This window comes from Tigriopus californicus, chromosome 12, assembly GCF_007210705.1.
Source record: "Tigriopus californicus strain San Diego chromosome 12, Tcal_SD_v2.1, whole genome shotgun sequence".
Lineage (NCBI taxonomy): Eukaryota > Metazoa > Arthropoda > Copepoda > Harpacticoida > Harpacticidae > Tigriopus > Tigriopus californicus.
In genome coordinates this window covers 3,756,903-3,773,927 of record NC_081451.1, presented here as the reverse complement: position 1 = coordinate 3,773,927, position 17,025 = coordinate 3,756,903, and the positions used below count along the sequence as shown (strand labels likewise).

Here is a 17,025-nt window from a genome sequence, read left to right as displayed (position 1 = left end):
TGAGTGCCGAAAAAAGTTTTTATTCTTCACATAGGGGCTTAAAGGCTAGAGAATGCAATTGAGAGAGCAATCAAAAGAATTGCAAAGGGTGCGGAGGCTGAGATGGCTCCGTTACCGCCATTCACGAAGTCTTTGGTCACCTGCAATGAAGTGTAATATACCTTTCAGAATTTTCTGTCTCCAAATGTAATTCGCATTTGTTATCGTTTTGCTTCCATGGCTCTGATAAAATGACGGAAGTTCATTTTTGCTTTTTGTTACACATTTTTCGTGCAGCGTAAGAGGGCTATTGGAATTGATGGAAATCGAACTTGCCTGATTGCCTTTGAGATCGGTGGCAGTTATGGAAACTCCCTCAACGCAACAACTAACATCTGTAATCAATGCCACATCGTCCGTGGTGCCAATATCGAAGTTTTCGTATTTGTAGAAAACTACATTAGATGGAAGAGACTTTTCATTAATCTGTGTCCATTGCCAAGTCAAATGAACTGCTTACTAGGTATTGTGTAGGGATCCCTTCCCATGGATTGAATGTTCAGCGATTGTAATCCAACTCCCTCATCCTGTAACCAATCTATTGAGACGACATCCAAACACCAAAGATGTAAAATGTATGTTTACCTGGACTTCAAATTCAGCATGCCATTTGTAGTTTTCGCACCTCGTGTCGTTCTTTGGGACCGAGCACTCAGAAGTGACCCCTCGCTCAATTTCTGGTTGATCTTGATCTGAGGGTGCCTCTCCAATTGTAAAAATCACTGTCCTACTCACACTCTGCATCTGCAAATTGAATATGGGGCTCAGCTTTGGGCAATTTAAGAAAAATCCACTAAAATCAAATTTTGATGAGTGACGTCTAAGTCCCCACGCCTTCAAATGAGGTTATGAACCCTCTTTTGGAACGCCAAAGAATATGACTCGATCACACAACCTCTCATTTATGGGAGGTCTTCCCTTTTCAAAACCCTAACTAGACAGACCCTCTTTTAAATGGGTAACGTTGTCATGAAACTGTTCCCTTGAGGAGTTTGCTCTTCCAAAAATGTGGACGAAACATTCATCGAAAAATGGATCGCAAATGAATGTTAATGAATTGGTGATTACAATCAATTCTTGAAGCGAAAAGGCGAAAGGGGTTGAAAAATTGCCCCAAAGCGAAGGCAATATTACAACCCCTCAGACACCAAATTGGTTATCATTTTTGTCTCAATGCACCACACTCTTCACAATGATTGATATTTTTTTAATATAGGACCGGTTGGCCCTTTTCAACCCATTGAAATCCTTGACTTTCCCGACTCCCTAAAGTTATTCACTCTGAAAAATGACTGCTGTGTTTTGAAGTGAATTTTTTCGGGCTTTCTTACATCTTCTGAGATTGGAATCCCAGCAATTCAAAACAATTTTTTTTAATTCATTTTACTTAACCTTCATTTTCATATACTACCAGATCGACCAACGAATTGGACTAGTTGAATGTCGGTTTGATCAAGAATTTTAGTCAAAATCTTGCCCAAGTCTGACAAAAATCTTGTTACTGGAATTAGATAAATAGTAAACATTAAAAAAAAAAATTTGCCAATTCTTTAACCTTTCAAAGGTACTTCGTTTTGAGAACATTAATTTCCTACAAAGCAAGCCTCATTAGAGTTAAAAATAAAATAGCGTTTAATTTGAGACTAAAGGCCGCTAAAAGTGCAGCTTTTCGCAAATATGCATGGAATCAAAACGACCACATGATTTATATTCCAATATAAGACAAATCTAAAATGGGCCACTGTTAGACACTTGGATGTCAGGGTCGGGTGTATGGGATGCACAAAAAACACTCATCCTTAAGTTGTGGTCAAGTGATTAATCATGATTGATACAAAAAAATATCCTTTCACTTACTTCTCAATTCGACCGCGACATACATAACATAGTATATGTGGGTATGACATCATGTGCATAATTGAGGTGCATTGACCTTGCATAGAAGTGATGCACTTTTTCATGATCACTGACAAACAAGGTCTTTGAAAAATGGACTCATGCTTGAACAGTTGACTCCTGTTACCATCAGCTGTACTTCCATTAATGGTTTGAAACACAGTCTAAGCTTACGAAAACAACGTTATTGAACACAAAATCCTTGAATTCAATTATACTGGTAGGTTTCAAAGAGCAACCTCAAGTTTTACAGTGTTACCTTGATTTGATCCGATGCTAACTATCAAAGAGGAAAAATGCAGATAAAAGGAGGCATTTGTTATGGAATAATCAGCAATATGACACAACAGCAACAATGGTCATAAAGGAAAAACAATATGAATGTGCGTTGTTAAAAAAGGTACAAAAGGTTGCAAATCAACATGGTAGTAAGTGTATCGGGACTCTGAAGAAACCCTAAATACACGTGACGCCATGTTTTGTGACAAATTCATTCGAGAACTAGTACTGGAACAAGACCTCCAAGTAAGCAGGTTGTGAGTGTGCAAGAGTAAGGGAAAATAATTACGGTTCTGTTTGCGATTGGAGGCATATCTTGTCACATGACACAACCCAAAGCGTTTCAGCAATTTGTTCTAACGGCTCAAAAGATAAAACCTTGAAAGGCTGTAACCAAGCCGTTCCCGAAACTATTTTTTCTTTCCCACTCACGACATTAGTTATCCCTGGGCTCACTCGGCGAAGATTCACGCCAAGGGTCACTCGTGTTCCGGATTTATTTGGGATTTGAATGTTGTTGATGAGAACCGTCCCAACTCTGCCGTTTGGCACGTTGATTTCCGACACACTTTCGCCAAGCATCTCTGGGGATATGCTACTGGTTGTGCTAAATAAAGAAACAAAAAGACAGCACTTCAGAATCAAGGATTGGATAAGAACCAAATTTGGATCAGCTTCCAAGTTCTAGGTTAAAATTTAATTCGAAAAAACTGGATATTGTGGGGAGAAAGGTTTCTCCACTTATTCTTTGCTAGTATAGCTTTTAAATTCAAAAGGAGAGAACAAAAGAGGGATTCACAAAGAGCGTGAAACAGAATTTCAATTTTTAATATGAATGATTTTTTGTCATGCATAATCTCAAAATGGCTCAAAATGTTGCATACCATAACTTGGTACACTTCATATTTAGACATTATGTTAGAGCTTTAAAGATTACGCTTCGCAAAATAATCAATGTAAAGTTGAGGAAAACGTATTCGGTCTCCAGTAATAATAAACCCTTCTGGAAAAGTCAAGTCTATCAGATTGCATTTGCATTTTCTTCAGAATATAACAGAGTGCATATTAAGTGATCATTTTAAAGCATATTTGCAAAACACAGTGCTGCCAGTTCTAGTTAAAGTAAGGTTTTGTAGTATTTTGAGATGATGCAAGAATAAGAAGAAACATATTTTAAATTTTGTGACATAGAAAATTAATGCCATTTGTTGAAAGCAGAATCATCAAATCCCAAACATTTCAATAGGAATTATATGGATTACATCCTAATAAGTATCCAAGTCCTTGGCAAGTCTGCTCCCAATTTGCACCAATTTAGGTTAAAAAAAAATATTTGTTTGTACTATTGTTTTAGGCATATAAGTTAATAAAAAGTTAATCTGAGCTAGAGTCCTGTATAGCAATTAAATCATACTTTGCCCTATAACATTGCGGGGTGGAACAATGCCAAAATGTGTTTGGATATATCCGTATAATTTCATAATCAGCGGGTAACATCCACGAATTTAATGTTGTTGAATTTACCTGACGGAAAACAGACCGTCTGCGCCATTGTTTTTCAATTGGAACATGAGCTTGGTGGTAGACCCTGGATTTCCAAAAAGAGGGTGATCCTCCTGAGGCTTGTACGTCAATTCCAGCTCATCGGAGCTCTTAATTTCCACGTTGTCGGCGGAGGACAGGCCAATGAAGGCCAAAAACAAGATCGAAAGGGCAACTTTCATTTTCAACGTTCCAAAGTGCGTCGAAGCTCGTCTCAAAAGCAAATGAAGCGCTTTTTAGCCACGCTTGTAAATGCTCTCAAATAATCCGTGATAAGATAAGGAACCACGCCAAGCGCTTGTGTCCTTATTGATTCCAAACATAAGGCAGGCAAAGCTCTTGTCCAACTTGGGGAGGGTCTTCTCGTTTCCCATTTGGAAGAATGCTAAGCCAAAGCCTTCGCATTCAATAATCAAATAGAAGCTGCTTTTTTACGTTGTTTTTTGGGGGGCAGGCAGAGATGGCAGTTGATGAATGTGTTGTTATATTCCAGCTCAACGTTGTCATGGAATTAGAGCTGAGTCATTTGTGAACGGAAGACTGTTTAAGGGTGGGGAAACCCAATCAACTTGTTGATAATGGGCATAGTCTCCGAACTCAAATATGTGCCTTATGATGACTTACTTTGACAGAATAACATGGTTGTAAGAAACGATAGTCCTTTTCATTCTCCTCTGCCTTCTCTCCTTGAGGACAAACGCACGTTTAAGGACGAGAATGTGCCCTAAGATGCCTGACTTGAACAAGACATTTTTCGCAGAGTATCTTACTGTTGATTCATCCCAACACCATAAATACAGGGAGGACGCTTTTTAAGTTCCCCTACAAAATAAGGATGTACACCAAATTCAATGAGCAGACAGTATCTTTAGGCTAATATTGTTAAAGGTCAAGGTCAAAGGTAAAGGTCAAAGCCTGTTTATTATTGCCAGAAAAAAACATTCAAAGTGACCGCCGCGTTTGGAAACCCCAGCCCTCAACCGCCGGATCACACTCGCACACGAGGCACGCACAGTCTCCTCTGGAATAGGCTTCCAACCAGCCTCAGAGGCTGCCATGAAGCATCCTGGTTGGCCCTGGGGACGGAGTTGGCCTTCGTCTCCACCATCCCCTACATGGCAAAGTCAAGGGGAGAACAATCTGGTGAGCACGGAGGCCACATATCCTTGGTCCAAATGTCATCAAAATTTTCCGAGCACCACTTTTGAACGATCTTGCTGGTGTGGGCGGGGGCTCCACTTTTGTTGGAAACAAATCTTCTATCCAGAAAACTCCCTGCGTATCCATGGTAGAACCTTGGACTTTAGAAAGACGAGATAGGTATCTTCATTCACTTGGACACCATCGGGAATGGGAATGCGAAAAAGAGGGGATTTTTTTTTCCATTGAAGGCTATGCCACCCTAAACCATGATGAACGCGGGTTTTAGGGTCCGCTACACATTCCGAATGGTCTCAGGGATGTTCGAGGATGACCGAGAGAGGATCCAGTCATTCTGACGGTTAAACTTCTTTGTGATGGCAAAAGGCTTCGCATCACTAAAAATGACTACCACATCAGGATTTCGGGCGTGCCAAGCAAGAAGGTCACGAGCTCTTGAAGCTCTCTTTTCCTTCGCGGGTGCGGAGAGAAGCTGTTTTTCTCGGTGCTTGTAAGCCTTCGTCTTGGGATCCTTTTTTACTATATTCATTATTGTTGAACAAGACAACTTGTAGTGTATGGCCATCTCTGTCATAGACCGGGCCGGATTTCGTCTGATTTTGGCCGCTACCGCCTTAATGAGCTGAGGTGTCCTTGCCGTTCTTTTTCTTCCTTGTCCTGGTTTCCTCGATGTCTTGCCCGTCTCGGCAAACACCTTTTTTGTTCTCCAGATAAATTTCCTTTTGACATTCAAGTCCTTCATGATGGATTTGTACGATTTTCCCGAATTTAATTCTAGAGAGAGTGATGTTTTAAAAGTTGCTCATCAAAAGCTTGTTAAGCTGTATCTTTTCTAGTTACATTTTGTAAGAAATGATGATTGCGAAAGTGTTAATCATGCAGTATACAACCTCCTTTGTCAAATGAATTATTCTTCAAACCGTCCAAAACTGCGCAACACTGACTTAAGAGTAAAAGGAAGACGTAAAACAGTCACTTGATGGATGCGAGAACAGACCGATCATACAGTTATGGTAAAGAAACGGAGGTAAAAATGTCAGTTCAAATTGACATCCAGGGATGTTATGGTTTTGTTTTACTAAGTTACCACATGACATGGCAACTATTTCGCGCTCCATCATCACAGCTAACATTAATTCTTACCTCATCCTCTGGAATGGCCGCAAGTCCGCTCATTGAAGTTCTTAAAACAGCAACTTAACTTGACTTAATATGAATATTGGAAAAAATCTGAGACTCAGTCAGGCAGAAATTGAATTGGTAGGCAAGGAAGACTTTACGATGGAACAAAGGTTCGTCAGCTTTTTTCACCGTAAAAACAAACGTGCGTCATCTATCCTTGCTAGGTGGCCTGACAATGCGGCCTCGGATTTCAGGCCGATTTGACTTCGGACTTAAACTGACGCAGTGAGCTGTGTTTTATTCCTGCGGTATTTTAGGGTTGTGCGATTCAAACCGCTCTTTCTTTATTCATCTTTAAGTTTACAATGTCTGGCCTTTGAGAAGGAGAGCTTTCAAAATAGAGAAGCAAGAAGTTCTCGTTGATGAAATGAATTATGATTTCTCCCCTTGAATCGCCTTTAAAAGCCCGCGTGAATCCAGACAAGTGAGAACAATGAAGTCTATCTCTGCCTTTCTCGGGTATCTAGGTGTTGATCCACTAGCATCCTTTAGGTGTAGGCCATTTTTTGATCGAAATTCCTGATCAACCATTTATTCAATGGCTAGCCACACCCGCCAACTCTAATTCGTTGGTGGAAGTCTATGCGTGTTGTAAAATTCAAAATTCTCTCGCCACAAAGTGCCCAAAATCAGGGTGACGAATAACGTTTTTCCTCGAATTTCCTTTGATTCAGGTGCGCAAGTGAGGAATTCGATGTAAATGTCGACAAAGTGATTCTTGTGTGCTTGAAATTCCCATAATCCATTATGTGTTGAAGCATGTAATAGGGAATGGATTGAAAACATAGAAGAGACCGCAATATGGCTCAATTGATGATTGGTTCATATTCAAGGAGAGTTGCAAGAGGGAATGATGAGAATGATGTAGGCGAGCAATAATAAACAGAATGCGAGAGCTCCAAATGCCAGAAAAATTGGATTTTCCCGTCAGGAGCAGCAACTTGAAGAGTGTGCCATTTGGACTATGTTTATAACTTGGCGACTCCAAATGTAGGATTACTTTGTCTTGGCAAGAAATTGACCGTCAAGATTAGCCTTTACACGTTCAAATTCTGTAGACCTTGAGGACAATAGATAATAAAGTACTGTAATTGATAATATTTTTTGAATGAAATAAAAAAAACACGACTAAGGCGCATATGTTTTGATTTTACAAGACTATCGCATTCATGATTTAGGCCTTGGCAGTTCAAAAAGCAGAAAGATGCCGGCCCAAACTCGTCCCAGCCGCCTAACATTGCCCAAATGGCCCATGACGGGAAAAAGATAATGGAATCCCCTAAACCTTCCACATTATTACTTATCGAATAAGTTCGCCCCTGGGTTGGCTCTATCGGCGCAATCCTTACGTGATTTGATGAAAGTAAAGGCATCATTCAACTCGATCAAAAAAGTTTTAGCTGATTTCGTTTGCTCAAGAAAAGCTCAAGAAGATTGGAGGAGTTCTTGGTTTGCCTTAATCCCCTCTAATCCAAGTATATCCACAAATTTGCAAACTGATGCTGCACGAATGGGAGGCTTAGGATTTGGATTGATGCAAAAGCATGTTACGGTGGATCAAGATGAAACCCTTTTCTAAACGAGTTCATTGTAAACCGAATTGAGGACTTTTTTGTCTCCAGAACTTAGAAAAGAAGGTGTCACATTTTGCATTTACCGCAAGATGGATAAGAGTGAAGAAACACATAATAAGCAATAAGCGCAAAAGAAGCACAAGAGAAGCACAAAGGATTTGTAAAAAGTCAAATTCTATCTAATATTAAAACTAAGGGATTAAACAATACACTGCAATGCATTTGATCAGCTAATTGTATAAATAGGTATACTTCAATTTCATATCCAATAATCCCTCAAACCAGTCTATAATTTTTTGCATTATTTCTACAGGAGGAGACATGGTTTGATAAACGTCTTATTCAAGCCTCAAATGCAACAAAACTAATAATATAGATATTTGAAAAACCATTGCCGCTATGTGATCCAAACCATGCCTATTATTTTCGTATACAGTCGTCGGCAAGAATGAATAGCGTCTAATGGTCGAAAATTGGTTCTGAACATATTTCTATGTTATTCAAATTGTATTCTTGGATCGGAAAGGCTGCGCCCAACAGAGGTCGCTTCTGCAAAAGAAACGTAAGTGTAGCTAATAGAGACCAAATATGATATCAACAAAAACATCGAAAGGTTGCATGCATCATTGTAATGCAGCAAGATATTTTATGTTTTTCAGTTGAAATTGAAGTATCTAAAGCTAATAACTCCTTGGAATCAGAAAAATAATTTTATTAGAGTCTTTTAAAGGTTGATCAAGATACTTATGACGACAAGAAGAGTAGCTGCGACACAAGTTGTTGATGCCGAACTTGATCCGTTGTCCTTGTTAGGGAAGTCTCGAGTAATCTGAAAGTCAAGGCAATACTTTTGTTAGCAAATCTTCCACGGATTTGACAGCACTTTTTAAAGTCCTTGATTATTGAACATATACAATGCTATTTACATTTTCATGATTTATATGGAATCGACTTGTGCATCGACTTCCATGACGCACCACACAACGCATGAGGTATAAAATGAAGAGGACGCTTGTGTCAAAAAATGTGAATTTGCTTGACAAATAGGGGCTAAATTGGCAACACTGGCTGAACGAAGAAGAAATGGTGGAGATATTGCTATTGGCTCGCCTTAAAAAAGTGGGTCGAAGGATTATTACCTTTTTCGAATAACTAAATTTATACTCTAATCAGAACTAAAAGAAATTCAAGGAAATATATAATGCGGCACCCTGATGTTGAACATTTAGGCAAACATCACAACCAACTTTCACTGTGATCCAATTGAATTTGTAGTTAAAGAGTGAATTGCTTTGTAAAACTGAAATAAATCGTTTTAAATGTATTTCTGTCACTTTTCTAAACCCTTAATTCAATTTCAGAATACTGTTTGATACAACAAGCCGGCAAATTGAAATAAATGACAAATGCAGTTTTTCAGTTTGGCCGCAATTTTGCCAAAATTCTTAAAATACCCAAGATCAGGTCACCCTACTACATCTTTTCTTTGAACTTCCTTCACTTCATACGGCTAGTTGAAATAAACCCTTTCCAACAAAAAACTCACTGTCTATGTGTTTTTTTAAAATCAAGGTGGCCTGGATCATTATCATCCCTTTGTAGTTGCATTCTAAAACTCCTTTGCCGAAGTGTGACACTTCAAAACGAGCCATGTAACTTTGATTGCTTCTTTTATATTTGATAAAAAAGGGCTCTGATAAGGAGCGTGACAAAACATTATCCTGGCACTATGATGCTCGTGCAAATTGTTAGTTTATTATTTTTTACTTTGTTTGGGATGCGTCATATATGATAAAAGTCGTCATGAATTATGAGCAGATAAAAAACTTTAGTCAAACTATAGACTTTTTTGATGCCTTGATTTGGGTAGGAAATAATCAATGGATTAGTATGTTGATTCGCATTTTTTTTAAATCATTTTGCTTGCCACTTTTTCCTTTAGCTTCCAACGTAATTTAGATAAGAAATGATACTTGATATATTGATTTACTGAAATGTCCCTTCGCAAATGCTCTTTCTCACTATCGTTTGACGCTATTTTTCCTCTTTCACGATTTTGCTCATTAGCGAAAAACATACAAGCATTTTTGTTGAACTTTTTATTTCAATATCTGCTCCAATTTCAAGTCCGTTTTTTGTCAACTATGGATTGTATTTTTGAACAGCCGTAGGGACTGCCGTCTATAAGGTTCATTTGCAGAAGTGTCAAAGGGAAGATTCTCTCCATCTTAAAAACTGGCTTGTTCGTGAATCACATTCTTCCATAAAAATGTTAATAAGAAGTCCTGTCCCTGAAACCATGAAACCTAGGAATAGACCTTGTGCTTCGTTCGCCTTCCCTTACATTGCCAATCAACACCATTTTATTACTGATGTTGATCAAATTAATAATCACGAGAGGTTTCGCTCGCAGCTACCAATTTACATTTTCAATGGCAGATGACATTACTGATGGAATCCATGAAAACCTTGTCAGCCTCAAAAAGGAACCACGATTTTTCTTCGGTCAGACCAGGGTTGCCTTTGTGCTCAAACCTAACAAAGTGTTTACGTTGCGATGGAATACGCGGGTGCTTTAACTTTCCACGTTTTCTGACAGCCTAGAGTTTGAAGTTTGATTTGATCTCATCACTAATAAAATGTACTGATGGGATCAAATCAAATTTCAAACTCAAGGTTGCTAGACAGCGGGGAAAGTTAAAGCATGTACTTATTCCCTCGTAACGCAAAAAGTAGGCCTGATTTGACGGAAAAAAAATTGGGCACTTTTTGAGGCTAGCTAACGGGTCTCGGACATTCCACCAGTATTGTCATAGCCCATTGACAATGTAAATTGGTAGCCCTGGTCGCAACTTCCCGTGAAAACAAGCAGCGCATAGTGTACCTTAATACAACTTTTGGTTTCCAGAGGGCAAAGAACAACTTTCTTGCATTTGGTTTTCGCATGAGATAACTTGCCTGATTGTTCTGGAGATCGGTCGCTGTCACAGAAACTCCCTCGACGCAACAGCTGGCATGTGTGATCACGGTTACTTCGTCCGTGGAGCCGATTGCGAAGTTATGATACTTATAGAATACTGCAAGGAATGAAGGACGTTTTTCGAACCATCTCGAGGCAGACATTGTATAAAAGCGTCACTTACAAGGGACATCATGCGAATCTTTCCCCATGGTTTGGATGTCCAACGATTGCAATCCAACCCCAAGATCCTAGAGCATAAAGAAACTTCTAAGTCAAGCATGTAAAGGCAATGGTGGATAATGGGATTATGCGTACGTGGACTTTGAACTCGGCATCCCATGTCGAGTTCTGGCACGCAGTGTCCTTGACCTTGCAATCAGAGTGTAGCCACACCCAATGCTCAATTTGGGGTGGCTCTTGTTCAGAGACTGCCTCTCCAATCGTGAAAACCACAGACTTCTTAGCGGAGTCCATCTGCAACGTATGCCATAATTGGTGATGATGAAAAGCTACTGAAAGTTCTCGTCAGATTTATGCCTACTAAAGCTACCTTGGGCCTAAAAAGATCTAATGTTTTCTCGTTTGTGTCCAATTTCTGATCTCATTATTTTCCAAACTACGGCTGATTAAAGCTAAGCTTCAGTAGGCTCGAATTAAAGGCCCTTATTTGCAACATAAGACTGCCGAAACAAAATGGGAAGAGGCAAGGAGGATTGCTAAATAAACTAATCGTGACATGCCACGAAAGCGATTTTTTCCGAACATTCGTATGACCCGGGTCACTAACTAAACATAAGATTTTGATAGTATTAGCCAACAACAACACAAATGCCGTATAATTCAATAAAGATAAATCTGCCCTATCGGCCCTTTATTTGGCGGAGGCTGACTCACAAAGCGCCCTCTAAAGTGCAGAAGGTAAACCATATTTCACGCAGCGTAAGGCCCTTATAAAGTGAAAAGAGAGTCCCCAAAGACGAAAGCGCCATGGTAGAAGTGAAATCAAACTGTTGGGACTTCATTTGTGACATTGGTTATGCATATTTTACTAGATAACATTAAGTATATATTTGTGCTTATAGGCCCTTGAAGCTTACCGTATTAGTAATAGATTCGTCCATAGGACTAACTTCAATCTCCATTGTAACTTTTTTTTCAGGTTGGACAGGGATCTGAATATTCCCGATGTTAAAATCTTGAATTGTCGCTCTTTCCACAAAAATTTCTGAAATGCTTTCTCCAAACACTTCAGGGCCAATGCTGCTGGATTTCCTAGAAAGAATAAAGAATAGGTTGGAAAGATAATTCAAGTTTTACGTTTGAGAAGTGGCAAGTATCAAAACAACCACATATTCAAGACAATTTATATCCAAAGGAGAAAGAATATCAACATACTACATATACATGTATCTTAGTGATCCTTCAGAACGAGAATCGAACCCATGAAGCTCGGAAAGACGAGCAGACTTCAAACTTGAACGATTTTGCTCAGCAATCATTTTAAATTTTTTTGTCAAGGTCTAAGTTTCAAGTCTTCCATTGTTTTGGGGAAATAACTTGCAATTAAAACTGGATAAATGTAAACAGGTTAGAAACAATCAATCAGTTCTAATTGATTCATTTATTATGAATCTTGGTCAAGTCTTAACGGAAGAGTATTTACAGGGTGCGTGACTAAAATCTAAATACTCGGTAGAATTTTAGTTTCCCACTTTCTAGGACAGCTAGAGACCATTGATTTTTTTTGGAAGAGGATAAACTACCTCATCGACTACATTTGGAGATCTTTTTGATAAAATCGAAAATGGAGTCTTAATTGGCAAAGAAGCATCAAATTTCCGATTTGCTCCACGCTGGAGTCTCAATTGCAAGTATGTTTAATGTCATGTACATCTCAAGAACTACTGTCTGTGCCGTGGTGAAGACATTGGATGGCACGGGAGATCCAACAAGGGTCAACAATGTATGATTACCGGATGGTGGCTGTTGACTAGATATTTATTTTTCTGTTGTGGAGGTATTTAAAGTAAGGGAAAATGTCTATGGCGAGTATGGTGGTGGGAGCAAGAGTAAATGTAAATTGATATCGGTGACTAGAATATAACAAACCAGAGGCAGGCAAAAGAGTTTGGTGGACACCTCAAGGGAATTTTTCTAGGACCCCACAGTCGGCATGAGGTGCCTCTCCAATGAGCTGAAGGTGTCGGAGACCAGAATCAGGAAAGCAGTGAGGGAGGACTTGGGCCTGAAAAGCTATGTCAGGACTGTCAAGCTCTTGCGGACAGCAACCTCAAAGGAGAAGAGGCTAATCAAGTGCAAAGAATAGCAATGGTTTGTTTATGAAGATCTTTTTGTGCCCAAAAAGCTCTCTACAGACGTGAAGCAAATCGGAAATTTGATGCTTCTTTATCAATTCAGACTCCGTTTTCGATTTTATCAAAAATATCGCCAAAGTTCTCCTTCCCTGCCTTCCTGTCTCTGGCCTCAGACACCAAATGAAAAAATGAATAGTTTTTTTTTGTCTTGAAATGCTCGGAATTCCATTCCCAGTAGCGGTAAGGAAGTCCGCAAAAAAATGTAAATGTTGAGCAAGTTTATCCTCTTTCCAACAGGAGAAACCATAGGTCTTTAGTTATCCTAGAAGTGGGGGCAAAATCTACTGAGTGTTCAGATTTTGCTCACGCACCCTGTATTTGAATAAAAGATAGCGTGTAGGCGTTATTCAAGTATTGCAGGATGTATAAAAAAGTGATAACGTCAAAATGTTAAAATCAATAATGTAATTGAAAGTTATTTCGCAATAAATATGACCAGAATTGTTCAGGGCACATAAAGAAAGTGAAGACGGTGAGGGGTTCACTTTCGCAAATGAAATGCGTCCAAGCATTATTGTCATATTGGGGCACGCATAGGTATCGCTTGAAGAATTTGGTGAACGTGGCATCTGCGGATTTGAACCGATTTGTATCTGATCCTGGCCTTGGCCTTGGTTATTGCAGACTTGAGGTGATTGTTCAAGGAGAGTTGTGCGGAGAAGGAGAAATCGGCAGAGTTGAAATGCTTGACGATTTCATTATTATTGTGGATATTGAAGAAGGTGGGAGATAGACGACCTTCATGGAAAACCATAGCCTTCGTCCTGATGGTATTGACTTGAAGGACGTTCTCTTGGCAGTAGCTGAGGAGCGCATTGATGACATTTTGCAATTCCACGGCTGATTCAGTCAAGAGAACCAGGTCATCTGCGTATTGCAGATATTGTACCGGAAAATGGTTGATGGTAGGGCCTTGGTGTGAAAGGACTTAGGGCAGGTCGGATACATAAAGATTGAAAAGAGTTGGTGATAGAAGATCCCCCTGCGGAAGGCCAATGGAAGTGAAGTAGCAGGGGAATAGGTCCGCACGAGATCGAATGGAGTATCTGAGTCCCATATTAGTGTTGGCCACTGGATTGAACGCAGAACTCCCCACAGTTGGAGTTTGAGGAATAACCGCGTTCGGTCCACCCTGTCTAATGCTTTGGAGAAATCAACAAAGCATCCATACGCTCTCCTCTTATTGCTGATGTTCGAGTGCACAATGTCATAGAGGAGAGTAGCTGCTGTGATGGTTGGGCGGCTTCTCCGGAAATCGAATGCAACTTGGGAAGGAGATCTCTGTCCTCGGCCAATCCGGAGAAGCGGGCAGCTAGTAGGGTGGACATCATCTTCAAGAACGGGTTCTCCAGGGCGATAATCCGATGGTTGTTTGGAATGTCCGTGGGTCCCTTCTTATGGATGAAGATGATGGATGACTCCATCCACTCTGTTGGGAAGAAGGAAGAATGGAGGGCGAGGCCGAAAAGGTCTTGGAGGAGTGGCTTGGTTTGGGTCCGTGGAAGTGAAAGTTGGAAAGGAGATACCCCAGATGTTGATGGGGCTTTGCTCTTCATCTTCTTGAAGGCCACGTCCATCTCGGGTTTCGTGAAAGGCTTTCAAAAGTGGGTGGTGTCCTTCTGGGCAGCCCTGGACCTCCTCCACTACTGTTTCCGATGTCAATGAATACAGTTCTTGGCAGTGGAGGAGGAATTTACTCACGGTAATATCGGAGTTGGTGGCGGGCTTTTTGGCACGTTTGTACAAACCCGCCATCCGGGACGAGGTCGATGAGGAGAGCAGATTCTCCACTTCCAACCTTTGGTGGGCTGACTCGACGCTCCCCAAAGACTTGTGATAAGCAAATTTTGATATTGCATGTTCCTGCCAAGTCTGTAGTTTTTGGTTCGATTTGGCACTTCGCAATATATGGAGCATTTGACCCCTCAGCTCTCGATGGTAGAGGCAGAACCAGGAGGGACTGATGCTCATATTATGTTGAGGGCAAAAAGTCAGTGTGCATAGTATACAAATTAGAGATGTTCTCTAATTACAGAGGTGAAATCTGTGTGGGCGGGGCTATGAGGTAGGTGGTCCATGGCCGAGCTGACCCTTGTCCAAGGTGGGCTGGGTCATGTCCACCATCAACATATGGGACAGACCATTTTTTTGTCTTCATTTTGAGTCAGTCTCATTAGCCATATTAGTTAATCTTGCCAGGTGCTACTGTAAGGAATACTAGTTCTGACAACCATCTGGAAATTACCCTCAACGGCAAAACTAATAACTTTTTGATCTTTACTCATAAATATTGCTTGAAACTTGCAGTGTTGGTAGATTAATCTCCGCCTTTAATGTTCCTTACAATCACTCAGTTTTTGTTCTACTTACATCAAGAAGCTAGCGTTGCCGAGTAGTATAAAAAGCAACGAGTACAAGAGAAATGATTAATCCACAAGTGTTCTTGTTTCAAACCCAGGAGTTGAAAATAAACCTTGTCTTGTTTAAGCACAATCATTTCCTTCAAGCGGGAGGTCAAAGTTGTCATGTTTTTCCTCTAATGATTTTAAGAATCTTGCCATAGATCCTAATATCATGGAGCCTGTTAACTAAAAGGCCATGATCTACTTTATCAAAGGACTTGGCAAAATCGGGATAGGCAGCATCAACTGACTCGTGTCTTTCCAGTCCCTCAATGACCTGCTCTAGATGCTCAATCAGTTGGGTAACCGTGCAAAAATGTGTTCGGAACTCATGCTGACAAGGAGGAAGGACTTCATTGACTTCAAGATATTCAACGAGTTTCAACTTCATGATCTTCTCAAACACCTTCGCAATATTCGAAGTGAGAGAAATCGCCTAAAGTTACTGGGGAGCGACTTATCTCCCTCTTTGAAAATTGGAACCACATGAGCTACCTTCAGAGAAGAGGGGAACTTGTCCTGATCCAAGATGCAACACATCAAGTACGAGAAAATAGGAGCAAGAACCAGAGAGCATGTCATCAGAAACTGAGATGTCATACCATCTGGGCCAGGACAGCTCGAAAGCCTCAAGTCCTTGATGGCCTCTGGAGCATCTTGGCGCATGTCAACCGCAACTCATTCAAGGATAGGAATGGTGGATCAAAACTTGACCTTAGCTAAACCAACCTTTCTGGCCGGTCTTCCTCTAAATAAAGTGACCTTTTGACCTCCAATCTCAAGAACGTGATGATCGGACAGATTACTAGGTGTCACATGGACATAGTGGATTAGATCAGGGTCATTGCAAAAGACCAAATCCAGAACGTTATTTCAAGGACACTAAAGCATTTATTTAGTACTATTTAGAGTCCCTGGTTATGCGCTCTGGTGGCTACACAGGATCGCAAACTCCTCCAGCTTTTCAAAGGACTGATATGCCAATTTTAAAATGGGAATGCACCCATCGGAACTAACCTCCCACTCTACAACGCTAGCCGGGAAAATAAAATCCCCTACAAAGAAAACCTTCAAGCAAACTGTCCAATTCATTTCCTGTGAATTTGAGAGCTGGCAAGAACGAGGGCGGAGATATCTATTTTCGTTTTGCTTACAGTTGGGAATTTGCAACAGAAGCATATTTGACGATTGAATTCAGAGGAACTTCACGTTGAACATGGAACTCTCAACTTGGACAGCACTTTAAAAATGACATTGGCAATTTTCAGCTAAATCATCACGTACGCACCTGATGGCAAATCGAGAATCATCGCCATTGTTCTTCAGTTTGAAATGGAGCTCTGTGGTGGACCCAGGACTTACAAAGAGAGGGTAAGCCTCTGAAGGCTGATACGTCAGTACCAATTGATCAGTGCTCTTGATGTGGTCGACATTAGCTGCTGCTTTATGGCCAGCCAAAGCATAGACTAAGAACAAATAAACTCCTTTCATTGTCGGGGATGCAAACTGAATGAAAACTCGTCTTTAACTCGGATATTTATTGGAAACTATGATAAGATAAGACAAATTATCACTTGGCAACTTGTTCTTCCTGCAATCGCGGAGTAGGCAGC

General features: G+C 40.3%; 2 protein-coding genes across 4 annotated transcripts; both read right to left on the bottom strand.

The window, feature by feature from the left end:
* LOC131891395 (uncharacterized) lies at positions 1-4,005 on the bottom strand. 2 transcript variants are annotated; one of them, XM_059240942.1, is made up of 7 exons: positions 3,739-4,005; positions 2,647-2,821; positions 2,195-2,215; positions 625-783; positions 500-566; positions 316-434; positions 1-140 (listed from the first exon to the last, which is right to left on the bottom strand). In XM_059240942.1, exons 1-7 carry the CDS (start codon positions 3,936-3,938, stop codon positions 39-41), a joined length of 843 nt encoding a protein of 280 aa, XP_059096925.1. In that variant the 5' UTR covers positions 3,939-4,005; the 3' UTR covers positions 1-38. The 2 variants fall into 2 exon arrangements, with proteins under 2 accessions (XP_059096925.1, XP_059096926.1); XM_059240943.1 differs by lacking the exon at positions 2,195-2,215 and having other exon boundaries at positions 3,739-4,003.
* A 4,365-nt stretch (positions 4,006-8,370) lies between these two features.
* Positions 8,371-16,950, bottom strand: LOC131891396 (uncharacterized). Of its 2 annotated transcripts, none has more exons than XM_059240944.1 (6): positions 16,701-16,950; positions 11,733-11,907; positions 10,951-11,109; positions 10,817-10,883; positions 10,632-10,750; positions 8,371-8,502 (listed from the first exon to the last, which is right to left on the bottom strand). In XM_059240944.1, the coding sequence occupies exons 1-6, from the start codon at positions 16,901-16,903 to the stop codon at positions 8,398-8,400; spliced, it is 828 nt and encodes a 275-aa protein (XP_059096927.1). In that variant the 5' UTR covers positions 16,904-16,950; the 3' UTR covers positions 8,371-8,397. The 2 variants fall into 2 exon arrangements, with proteins under 2 accessions (XP_059096927.1, XP_059096928.1); XM_059240945.1 differs by lacking the exon at positions 8,371-8,502 and adding an exon at positions 9,835-9,964.
* Positions 16,951-17,025: the final 75 nt, after the last annotated feature.

Bases quoted from the DNA above. Each gene is read 5' to 3' on its own strand.
- LOC131891395 (XM_059240942.1), bottom strand. From the start codon at position 3,938: ATGAAAGTTGCCCTTTCGATCTTGTTTTTGGCCTTCATTGGCCTGTCC. The intron at 784-2,194 runs GTAACACTGTAA...TTCAATTTGCAG, and splicing joins TAGCATCGGATCAAATCAAG to ATGCAGAGTGTGAGTAGGAC. The intron at 435-499 runs GTAAGCAGTTCA...CATCTAATGTAG, and splicing joins GGATCCCTACACAATACCTA to TTTTCTACAAATACGAAAAC.
- LOC131891396 (XM_059240944.1), bottom strand. From the start codon at position 16,903: ATGAAAGGAGTTTATTTGTTCTTAGTCTATGCTTTGGCTGGCCATAAA. The intron at 11,908-16,700 runs GTGCGTACGTGA...TATTCTTTCTAG, and splicing joins GATTCTCGATTTGCCATCAG to GAAATCCAGCAGCATTGGCC. The intron at 11,110-11,732 runs GTAAGCTTCAAG...CATACGTTGCAG, and splicing joins ACGAATCTATTACTAATACG to ATGGACTCCGCTAAGAAGTC.